This window comes from Chenopodium album, chromosome 16 (assembly GCF_948465745.1).
Source record: "Chenopodium album chromosome 16, dcCheAlbu1.1, whole genome shotgun sequence".
NCBI classification, from domain to species: domain Eukaryota; kingdom Viridiplantae; phylum Streptophyta; class Magnoliopsida; order Caryophyllales; family Amaranthaceae; genus Chenopodium; species Chenopodium album.
The window spans coordinates 34800594-34813569 of NC_137849.1; the positions used below are offsets into that span (position 1 = coordinate 34800594).

General features: G+C 35.0%; 1 protein-coding gene across 1 annotated transcript; it reads left to right on the plus strand.

Moving 5' to 3' along the window:
* The first annotated feature begins 2735 nt into the window (after positions 1-2735).
* LOC145584136 (putative serine/threonine-protein kinase WNK4) lies at positions 2736-3294 on the plus strand. Its single transcript, XM_081641052.1, has 2 exons — positions 2736-3038; positions 3124-3294. Exons 1-2 carry the CDS (start codon positions 2736-2738, stop codon positions 3292-3294), a joined length of 474 nt encoding a protein of 157 aa, XP_081497178.1.
* Positions 3295-12976: the final 9682 nt, after the last annotated feature.

A 12976-nucleotide genomic window follows, 5' to 3' on the forward strand; every position in this document is an offset into this window, starting at 1 on the left:
GCTGAAAAGCTTTTAAAAGAGCTTGTTTACTTTTCCCAGCATACTGTTTTGGTAAGGTCTGAGGATACAATTTCACAGTACCGTAATCGATATTTTCTGCAACGGCCTTAATCCTCTAATTCAGACTTTCACAAGTCCAATTCATTAAATGGCTTCCTGTCTAAAGTGGTCCCAACTCAAACTTTTGCAAAAAAGAAATTACAAACGCAACTTGCAGATAGCCATTTACTTGTTTTGATTTAGTTTTCCCTTCCTCTCTTGCCTTCCTCTTCAAAACAAATGCCTGAAAGTCTGCTATTGAATCACATAACCAATCCATCACACAACCAGCCCAGTTGTAAGTCTTTATGAAATGTACATCTTGCAAAGACTTGATAATGTTAAAATTGGGGGACTTATCACCAATTGAAGAAAAAAAATGGATACAGCAAACATAACAAAAAGTCTCTTGAATTCATAACCCCCCTATCTATATTTCTCAAACAACTTTGATAAGTACCAAAATTCACATATGTCTTCTTCTTCTTACTTTGAACAGCTTTTTCAGATTCCTTCTTCTTACTTTGAACAGCTTTTTCAGATTCATCTCCAGTTCCCCTCTTCTTTTTCTTCTTTGTTTCATATTCATCTCCTTTTTCTGATTCACCTTCTATATCCAAACACAAAAACTTCCTCCACTCTAACTTCAAACTCTCATCAGGATTAAATCCTTTCTTGTTTTTGGAAATCTCTTTCACAGCTAGATCGGTGTAAGGAATACCCAACATATCAGCAATATCGGAACTATCAATATGAATGGCATGTTCCTTTTTACCAACAATCAGATTTCTAGCCTTGGGATTATAATGAGTTACTATATAACTATACAAATGATGGCTAATATTTTCCTTCAAATTAATGTGAAGCAATCCACCAAAACCAATGTCTATTACATCCTTCTTTTGCTTATCACTTAAATCTTTCAGAATTAGACAAAGATGATTAGGACCAGATTTATTACCAAGTTCTAAGTCTGAAATATCATCTTCAGTAAGAGAACTGAAAAATTGAAAAGTAAAAAATCACATTAAAATTGTAAGCTGAATAAAATATTCTTATTCCTGACAATAATTATGTTATCCCTGATAATAGTAATCTTATTTCTAAGCATAAATATCTTTTTTACTGACAAAAATAACTTCATTTCTGACTAAAATTATCTTATTCCTGATAAAAGAAATGTTATTCCTAACTAATGTAATGTAATCACACATATATCTTATTCCTGATCAAAGTAATCTTATTTCTGATTGAAGCAATATTATTCCTTATTGATGTAATTTAAATACTGACAAAAAGAACTTAATTTCTAACCAAAAAATTCTAAATCCTGACAAACATATACTATTATCAAAATAAAATAATCTAATTCAAGACAAGCTAATTTGCAAATATGATTTATCGTAAAATAATAAGCTAATTTCTGATAGAAAGAATATAATTCCTGACAAATTAATTGTGAATCCTGACAAAAATAATCTATTATCAAATTACAAGAATATAATTACAACAAGAATAAGCTAATTCTACACAAGAATATTCTACTTAAAAACTAGAAATGCTATGTTTCCTCACAAAAAATATTCTATAATAAAACAAAAAATACTATATCCAAACAGGACTTTTTGCGAATTACATAGAATAGAATTTCACACCTAACAGGTCAACTTCGTTTAGAACCAGGTTTAGGACCACGCTTCTTTGATGGAGGTTCTGAATGATCCCTACAGAACAAAATAATAACTTATAAAAAAGGATTTTTAAAAAAAAGTACAACCTAAAAATAACTGAAATATAATAAATCTTTCAGCCATTGCAACTGTCTTCTCCTGTCTTCGTGCTTGTTTACTTCATTTAAGATAAACTTTTATGGGCGAAGAATCCTTAATCGATGGAACGTCAGCCATTAATGGAGTCGAGAATGACGAAAGTTAGGGTTTATATAAAAGAACTAAAAATTAAATACTTGCAAATAAAATTAAAGCTGGAAAATGAAGTAGTGATGCGAATTATTCAGGGAAAATGGAGTTAATTCGATAGTAATGGAGTGTACCTGATGAAAATGGAGTGAAAATGTAGAAAACGTGGGTAAGAAGAAGAAGGAGAAAGGCGGAACGTTGGGTTTGATTTTGATTTTTTTTTTCTTAAAAAAAAAATCATGGATATTCAAAGTTCGGGTCGCGCGCGGGCTAAACTTTAAGTAAATGGGCCGAGCGCGGGCCGATTAATAGAACGGACTCACATGAGTCTGTTCTACACCATATTTTTCGTTGGTTAATTGATTAGAGGGTTCAATTGAATCCAAAAAAAAACACAAAATTATAATCCTTACACATGCTCTAGAAAATAATCTAGCCCATTTACAACATTTTAAGGTCGGTTTAAGATATTCATATGTTGAGTACTTGAGTATAATTAAGGCCAAACATGAGAAATTTTTGGTACATTATTAGGTCACGGGCAACTGGTCAATTAAATATGAACTAGTCACTTAAAAAAAATAAAAAATAAATAAAATAAAATAAAAAAAAATCATTTTTAATAATCAAGAAGTGGCATTTTCTGTTTCTTTATCCCAGAATCCTCTGTTTTTTTTCTAGAAAGTCATCCCTTGATTATTAAATCATAAAAAAAAAAAAAAAAAACCTCAGTCATCTTTTCAATCCCAAATCATCTGTTTGTTTAAATAATCAGTAATGGCTGCTTCGAGTTCACAAGCCATAGTTGCAGAGGAGTGTCCGAGAAGGCAATATGTAAGGTACGACGAAATGATAGGAGAAAGGGCCACGAAAAAAGTTTGTAAGGGGTTTGATAAGGTTGATGGTAAAGAAATTGCTTGGTCTAAAACAGAGCTGACATATGAATTACACTGTCAAACAGTTCTGAATAAGTTTAATGAAGCTTCTCTGCTGCCGTCGTTAGACCATGAGAACATACTGAAATGCTATGATTATTGGATTGATCCTTTCACTGGAAAGTACACCAACAAACATAATCTTGTAGGTAACACTGCGGTCAAGAATTGGTGTGGACAGATTCTAAGCACGTTGAATTATCTTCACAATCGGTTTACCGATAATTCAGCGTGATGTGAAGATTTCGAACATCTTTATTGATGGAAACTTGGGCACGGTTAAGCTAGGAGATTTTAGTATCGCGTGTAAATTGGAGCCAGACAGAAGGCTAGCTCCTGTCGGTACACCAGAAACTATGGCACCGGATGTTTTTGAAGCAGATAGTACAAATAGTGACTAAGGAAAAGTTGTATAGCGAATGCTACAACAAGATCAGATTTATCGAAAGATTAAGAAGGGTGAAATGCCTGCTGCGCTAAACAATGTGGAAGACTCCGAGATCAGGCAATTCATTGATAAGTGTCTGCTGCGTCCTAAATCAGAGAGACCTGCCGCAATTGACCTTCTGAACGACCTGTTTCTTGCAGACGATGTTCCTGAAACATTAAAAGCAGGTAATATCGCAAGTATTCAGACTCTAAAAGATTTTGTGCGTGGTCAGGTGGCTAGATTACTACGTACAGAACCTGACAAGGAAGAGTTTGACAGTGGTGGCAATGAGACACCTAGGCTACAAGGGAGAACAACACGTATTGTTTCGCCATCCAGACCACCTCATTCAGAGACAGACTTAAATTGTCTCGAGTAAATGAGCAAGATCAGACACCGCTAACTAGTTGGTTTGGGATTCTGTCAGACACCGCTACCTAGTTGTTGCAACAGATTAACAACTTTAAGGTCAATACATTTGATTCGCATTGATGTTAAGAGTAGTAATTCTGATTATAATTCTAGGTATTTTATGTAATAGTTTGAGTCTCAATTAGGTAGTATGCATTGATTGCTACAAATTTAGGCAATTTACTTGTTATTTGATCTTCTTGCTAGTGTTGGGAGGGGGAGTTTATTTTGTTTGATTGATTGTTAGTTTGAAAGTGTTAATTGGTAGAGGAAAATAATCGGTCGTTGGACAATCACCCTCAAGCCAAACACTATTTCTACCTAAACCAACCTAAGACAAGTCTAGGGTAAGTAGAGGATCGTATCCACAGGGAATGGGTAAGTACACCGAGAGTATGAAACGGTTGCAATCTAGTTCGGTCACAAATTGGGGGTTTTGATTAGATAACTACTATGGAGACAAACACTAGGGGGGAATAGGGATCGACTCCAACCAAACCAACGGATCAAATCAATAGGCAAGCACGAACACAAATTGGGTGATAGAGGGGGCACTCAATGTTACCTTCTTTCGAAGCCACAACACTAAGCATTCCTAAGCCAAACTCAACTAACAAGATAGGCCAACCAAGTCTTAACAATGAGAAGTAGACTACTAACTCGGGTTTGTCTTTCGATCGGTCCAAGAAAGCATTAAAGCACAAGCAATTGAGATTTCTCACCTAATTGTTGCAACTAAGACTACTACATCATTCAAACAAGGAACCATAATCAAGAGGAGATTAGCATAACCATAATAAGAAAAGGCTCACAACTAGACTTCATCTCTCAATGCAAGCATAGAAGTGAATACATGAGCAATAAGTGGCCATCCAATTACACATGCAATTAACCAATTCTTTAACAATCAATCATCAACCCAAAATGAACATGCAAACACAAACATCAATTAACCCATGGCTTGGTTGGGTCTTCACCCAACCCCTAGTTAAGAAACTAGTCACTAAACATGGTGAAGAACATTCTAACAACAATATCTAAGTTCAAAATTAATCTAACAAATTGAAGAGAGTAGTAAGAACAAAGTAGATTGAACATGCAACAACAATTAACCAAGATTAAGAGAGAAATTAACAATTCAAAGTAAATAAAAACTGAAATTAAAGAGTAAGGGATAGAGGAAAGAGATTACTAATGAAGCTTCAAGGTTGAGAAAATGTTGAAAGGAAGAATACAAACTTCAATTAATCTACTTCAATGATAGAGTTTGAGAGAAACTAAGCTAATTAATAAGAGTTTAGAGAGTTAAGGGCCTAAGAAGACTAAAGGGAAGAAGGTGATCTTCTCCAAGGAAGAAGATGCAGAAAACTGAAGCCAAGGGTCGTATTTATACACCCCGAAATAACATTGTAAAATCCGCCCAAAAAGTCGGGTCTGCATGTAGGAGCGCCCGCTCCTATATAGAGGAGCGCCCTCTCCTGGATCTTGCGCGCCCTCTCCTCCTGCAGCAATTTGAGGCAGTTTGTAGGAAAACAGGGAGGAGCGCCCGCTCCTATATAGGTGCACGCCCGCTCCTAAAAGTGCAGGGGAGGCAGAATGTGGCAGTTCAGGCAGGAGCGCCCGCTCCTAACAGGCTGCACGCCCTCTCCTCTTGTGCTTTGCTTCCAATATAGTTCTTCATGTTCATGCTATGTGACCAATTTCTCCTTGCATCTACAAACACGAACACACACATAAAAAGGAACGGGGAAGCCAAAAGTTGTAATCATACACAAAAAGGAGTCGGAAAGGGGGATAAAGAGGGGAAAATGACAACAAAATTGTGCTAAAAATACCATGATAAGTGGACAAATAAAACACTTATCAAATTCCCCCAAACTAGCCAATTGCTTGTCCCTAAGCAATTCACTTGGCGCAAAAGAAACCAATAGATTTATCCGCTCAAAGAAAAGCACATGTAAAGATAAAAGAATCCTTAAGCAATAAAACTCGAGCATGAGGTATATGCCTAAGATCAACCACGGTCATGACTAGCCAAGGCCTAGCTAACCTTCCCGAATGTACTCAACTTTGGTCCATTCAACCAATCTTACCGCGTCCCCAACACAAAGTTCAAATTCCCCCTAATGGTAGTGTCTCATGACTCCTCGAAGGAGCCGGAAGAAAAATAGACAAAAGAAGGTTTAGAACACTCGACATCTCAATGATAAGTACCCTCTCCATATGCTTGTGAACCAACTCCCTCCACCGACTATGGCTTCAACTACTCTACTAACATTACAAAACTCAAGGATTACGACACAAGTTAAGGCATAGAGAAAACTAGAAGTGCTTTGCAATTAAAGTCAAGCTAAGGTATATAGCACTAAGAGCAAACCTAAAGAGGTTTCTAACTTTGACCCAAATTACAAAATATGAATAAACTTGAAATAAAAACGCACCCCCAAGCTTGTTTAATTGCTAGGGTGATGGCTATTCATCACTTCTTTTCTTTCCCTTCTTTTTTTTTTTTTTTTTTCTTTCTTTCTTTCTTTCTTTTTTTTTTTTTTTTTTTTTTTTTTTCAAACTTGAACATTTACATCACTAACTACTAATTACAATAAATTAAAAATTGAACTAAGAAAACAAGAATGATATGCCTTAATTTTTTTGTGAATAAACAATACATAACAACCTTCATCAATCACTAAGAGTAGTTTAGGCTGCGATCTTGGGAGTTGGGACTCAAGTTGTCGATCTAGGTACTAAATCAAAGAGGATCCTTGCCACTCATTCAAAATGTAGTAGGCTTGAAAATATTACAACCTCACTTTTGGGAACAATATGGGATCAATTACTACCTTTTGGGGTTCAAATTCCTTTGATATGGGCGACAACCTTCTTACCACAATCCTAGACTTTAGGTCTCGTACATTCGGTAAGGTTATTGTCACACTAGCCTAAACTAGCCAATTCTATGTTCAACCAAGGGCATCTAAACCATGCTCGAAATTTTATTACCAAAAGAAAGCAAATATCCATCACATGCAATCCAATATCCTCATTGAGGACTATTCTAAAAGCAATTTTTTTTTTTTTTTTTTTTTTTTAGAGGAAAAGCAAAAATACTCGGGTTGCCTCCCGGGAGCGCTTCTTTAACGTCACTAGCTTGACGAAAATTCGAAGATTGGTTTCTTCACTAACACCTACAACAAAAAGTTAGTCAAAGAAATCAAAGAAAAACAAATCTATACAAATGAACTAGTCTCACATGTTTCACAAGTAACTCAATGCTCAACGCCATTCCCCGGCAACGGCGCCATTTTGGTAGAGGAAAATAATCGGTCGTTGGACAATCACCCTCAAGCCAAACACTATTTCTACCTAAACCAACCTAAGACAAGTCTAGGGTAAGTAGAGGATCGTATCCACAGGGAATGGGTAAGTACACCGAGAGTATGAAACGGTTGCAATCTAGTTCGGTCACAAATTGGGGGTTTTGATTAGATAACTACTATGGAGACAAACACTAGGGGGGAATAGGGATCGACTCCAACCAAACCAACGGATCAAATCAATAGGCAAGCACGAACACAAATTGGGTGATAGAGGGGGCACTCAATGTTACCTTCTTTCGAAGCCACAACACTAAGCATTCCTAAGCCAAACTCAACTAACAAGATAGGCCAACCAAGTCTTAACAATGAGAAGTAGACTACTAACTCGGGTTTGTCTTTCGATCGGTCCAAGAAAGCATTAAAGCACAAGCAATTGAGATTTCTCACCTAATTGTTGCAACTAAGACTACTACATCATTCAAACAAGGAACCATAATCAAGAGGAGATTAGCATAACCATAATAAGAAAAGGCTCACAACTAGACTTCATCTCTCAATGCAAGCATAGAAGTGAATACATGAGCAATAAGTGGCCATCCAATTACACATGCAATTAACCAATTCTTTAACAATCAATCATCAACCCAAAATGAACATGCAAACACAAACATCAATTAACCCATGGCTTGGTTGGGTCTTCACCCAACCCCTAGTTAAGAAACTAGTCACTAAACATGGTGAAGAACATTCTAACAACAATATCTAAGTTCAAAATTAATCTAACAAATTGAAGAGAGTAGTAAGAACAAAGTAGATTGAACATGCAACAACAATTAACCAAGATTAAGAGAGAAATTAACAATTCAAAGTAAATAAAAACTGAAATTAAAGAGTAAGGGATAGAGGAAAGAGATTACTAATGAAGCTTCAAGGTTGAGAAAATGTTGAAAGGAAGAATACAAACTTCAATTAATCTACTTCAATGATAGAGTTTGAGAGAAACTAAGCTAATTAATAAGAGTTTAGAGAGTTAAGGGCCTAAGAAGACTAAAGGGAAGAAGGTGATCTTCTCCAAGGAAGAAGATGCAGAAAACTGAAGCCAAGGGTCGTATTTATACACCCCGAAATAACATTGTAAAATCCGCCCAAAAAGTCGGGTCTGCATGTAGGAGCGCCCGCTCCTATATAGAGGAGCGCCCTCTCCTGGATCTTGCGCGCCCTCTCCTCCTGCAGCAATTTGAGGCAGTTTGTAGGAAAACAGGGAGGAGCGCCCGCTCCTATATAGGTGCACGCCCGCTCCTAAAAGTGCAGGGGAGGCAGAATGTGGCAGTTCAGGCAGGAGCGCCCGCTCCTAACAGGCTGCACGCCCTCTCCTCTTGTGCTTTGCTTCCAATATAGTTCTTCATGTTCATGCTATGTGACCAATTTCTCCTTGCATCTACAAACACGAACACACACATAAAAAGGAACGGGGAAGCCAAAAGTTGTAATCATACACAAAAAGGAGTCGGAAAGGGGGATAAAGAGGGGAAAATGACAACAAAATTGTGCTAAAAATACCATGATAAGTGGACAAATAAAACACTTATCATTAATGAGATAGGCATTAGGCAGTATTAGCATCTTTTGTGCAACAAAATCTTTGTTTTGTCTTATGAGTATTTGAACATCATCATATTATTATTATTATTATTATTATTATTATTATTATTATTATTATTATTATTATTATTACTTTGGTGTTCCACCCGTTTCACCCTTTGGGCTAATCCGTATTTGAAAATCAGTTCTGAGTGGTTACATTCCAATCCCCTCCTGATTGTTGTTGCGAGGGATCGTACACGAGTCCTCCCTACAAATTTTAGTCCCAATCACCACTACACCAACAACCAATTGGTGTATTTGAACATTAAAGAGATAGGTATTTTTTCCTTAAAATTTTGAGTTTCATATTCAACATCGAAATTATTGTTAGTACTGACAAAAGTCTCAAAAAATAAAAAAAATAAAAAATAAAAACTAAAAAAATAAAAAATTGTCATAGACATAAAAAGCCAGAATTCTGGTTTAACTTCATGGATTAACAAAATAATATCCATATTAATGAACAAGTAACAGTTTTACATATCACTGAAAATCCAAAGCAAAATTCCAAATTAAAAAAAAAAGTTTAATAAATTCTCTTTTACTGTTCTAAACCCATGGATATCGATCTTTAACCAAGAAGAATTGAAAAAACAAAGCTAGCTAATAAAACATTGTAAGAAAAATTTGGACAGGGTCTTTGTAAAGTTAAACATTCGATTTCGTAATGTTATCGGGTGATGTTGTTGGTCTTTTAATTCTTTATCTATCTTTAGAGACTGAACTTTTATTGCCTCCATGTCAAGATTATCAAAACACTCTTCGGAACTCCCCGACCGTGATGTATCAAATCGCTTGCTAAGGCTTTTTATGATCTCTTCGCCTCTTGTGTATCGCGCTGTTCGATCTCTTTCGAAACGGTTAACATCGTCTAGCTCGATCGAACCCATGAGCGCTATATTTATATTCGTTATAATTAGTGTTCTTTTTTTTTTTTTTCAACTCCTGTGATCTTTTATGGAATATATTGCAAATATGTAAAGGATTGATGAATTTATATGCTACAGATCGGATCAAGTAGAGATTAGATAGGAAAATCATATGTAGTTCTATCAAATTTTTATCTCTTTTGACTGACATCCTAAAAATCTATCTAATATCATATCATTCCACAATTAATTAGCCAGGACACGAGACACCTAGGTTACAAGGGAGAACAACACATAATGTTTCGCCATCCATAGCACCTCATTCGGAGCCAGAGACTAACATTGTTTCAAGTAATAAACAAGAGTAGTAATTTCGATTATAATTCTAGGGATTTTATGGAAATACCCAAGTTTCTCATACGAGAAACAAAATTTGTTTAAAATTTATTTTTCACATGTTATTACATGACATTTTTGGAAATAAACCAACAAATTTATTCAATTGTGGAGAGCACAATAATGAAAAAATTGTTGATTTATTCACGAAAATGCCCCTATGAGAAACAAATTCCCTTTCTTAATGTAAGAAACAGGGAATTTCTCTGATTTTATATAATATTTTGAGTCTCAATTAGATAGTATGCGCTGATTGCCATAATTTAGGCATTTTTACTTGTTATTTGATCTTCTTGCTAATGTTGGGAGGGGGAGTTTATTTTGTTTGATTGATTGTTAGTTTGCAAGTGTTGGATTTGGATTAATGAACATTAAAGAGATAGGTAGTATTAGCATCTTTTGTGCAACATAATCTTTGTTTTCATTCTCTGATTATGAGATAGGTAGGTATCTTTTGAGTTTCATAGTTACCCGTTTCCACATACGTATAATCTTATTGAATAAATTGCCATTAAGAACCTGTTCTCTTCAGCTTATTTTAGTTTCAATAAGTTCAATTCAATTTTTAATTTCCTTCTCTCATAAAATATTCAGTTCAGTTCAGTAAATCAGAATATACCCTAAAAAATACTCTGTAATCAACAACGAAATTAGTGTTAGTACTAACAAAAATCTAAAAAAAAAAAAAAATTGTCATAAAATATATCATGGACATAAAAACCTAGAATTCTGGCTTAACTTCATAGATTAAAAAGTAATATTCATATTAATGAACACGTAACAGTTTTTCATATCAATAGAAATCCAAAGCAAAATACCAAATACAAAACAGTTTAATAAATTCTCTTTTATTGTTCTAAACCCGTGAATAAGCTAACTAACAAAACATTTTAAGAAATTTTTTGAAAGGGTCTTTGTAATGTTACACATTCGATTTAGTAATGTTATTGGGGAACGTTGATGGTGATGCTGTTGATATTCTAATTCTTTACAAATCTTTAGAGCCTCAACCTTGATTGCCTCCTTGTCGAGATTATCAAAACACTCTTCGGAACTCCCCGACCATGATGTATCTAATCGCTTGTTAAGGCTGTTTATGATCTGGTCGCGGATTGTGTATCGCTCTGATCGATCTCTTTCGGAACGGTTGACATCGTCTAGCTCGATTGAACCCATGAGAGCTATGACTAATAAGTTCGTTCAGCCACACAAAGTAGACAAAAGTTGTATTTATATTCTTATAAATTCCTTAATTTTCAACAAGTGTCGCACATGAGAAATATGTTGAAGAAAGTTTACTTTAGTTTAGCTGTGTTAATGTATAACTGATAAAATATTCTTGTGTGATATTGTTAGGATCGTCTCATTGTATATTTTATATTTGACATATATGTATAGTGAAAATTCATATGGGGTAAAAAATAAGGGACAGGAGGAGTAACATGAAGAACATCTGATTAAACAGATAAACAACTAAATGTAAAAGCTTTTAATTGTAAGTAACAAAGTAACAGCATTCTTGTATTTCGTACTAAAAAAAAAACCAATTTACACATGATAAAACAGAAAAGGTGGAAAACTGAGACAGAGTATCTAGCAAAAATTATGTGTAAACTATTTGAAGAATTAAACTGTCCGAAATACTAAGGGCGCGTTTGGTATAAATTCCGTAAATGGAATGGAAAGGATTTATATAAGTAAGGGAAAGAGTAATGATATACGTTACCTTTGATATGTGTTTGGTATCTTTATGAAATGGAAACAAATTGAGGAGTTTATGATTGAGGAGGGAAACACATTTGGTTTCCACTAGTTGGATAAGGGTAACAATTTGGGGGATTTTGTTACCCTTTGGAAATGGTATTTGTTACTTGTAGCTCATATCAAACTAATAGAAACGGAAACACTTATTTGTTTACGTTTCCTACGTTATAAATTTTCATACCAAACACCCCCTAAGTGTTATTTGAGGGATTATATGCCTGTAAATCGTCTGAAATCAACCTATCTCTTATAAATTAATCACCCTTACGGGAAGGATGTCAAAATCTTCCTTTGGTTTCGTTTGTGCAATACTAAGCTCTCCACATAAGTCTCAAAAAAACATTTATAGCCTTCGTTGTAACGATACAAACGTTGCATCTTATGACTAATAACATCATAAGAATACAATCCATCAATAGACTGGACGAAAAATATATTTTTCTCAACATTGAAAATCATTGTATATGTATATTTAAGAAAATAAAGAGCTTGTAAATTTGAATCTCCAGTATACCAAATCCGCCACGATTTCTCTACACCATCATTCACCAAAACCCATATGTAGATACGCTCAGAAGACATACCGAAAACTGCAATTGACTCACCTAAGACAAATTTGGATTTATAGGTACTTTGTAGTGCAGCTTCAGGCAAATCTACAAAATCGAATTCCTCGGAATCAAAATCAAATGATATAAGATGAGTCTGTAATTCAGACATAGTAGTAGGTGGTCCAGATTTGTCCTCGTCATATCCTAACCAATAAATAGCACCCTTAAAATATAGCTCCTTTTCTAACCTGTGAGCGTAACTCTCAAACCCTCGAAAGAGGGCATCCGAACTATCTTTAACCCTCCAAATATGATCATTTAATGAATAAACCACAATCGAAAACTCAAGTTTCTTAACATACCTGAAGGCAAAAAACTTATAATCATTACTAGACGGAGCGAAAGCAAAGCAATAAGATCGGGAACTATATCCCATGGTAGTAAAAAGATTAGGGGGAATCACCAAGGATTTTCGAATACAAGGATTATGCAAAATAACATAATCCTTTATCCTAGGAACATAGCAATAAATCAAAACCAATCCATAACATCTACCTTCGATCCTACAATTCTCAGGTATTTTGAACAATACATCAATTTTCCTGAATGTGTCAATACTATGAATGGTGGATTCATCCCAATCCGAGACTAACAAATATTGATTGCGATTGTTGTATATTTTGCGATGCATATGAATGAAA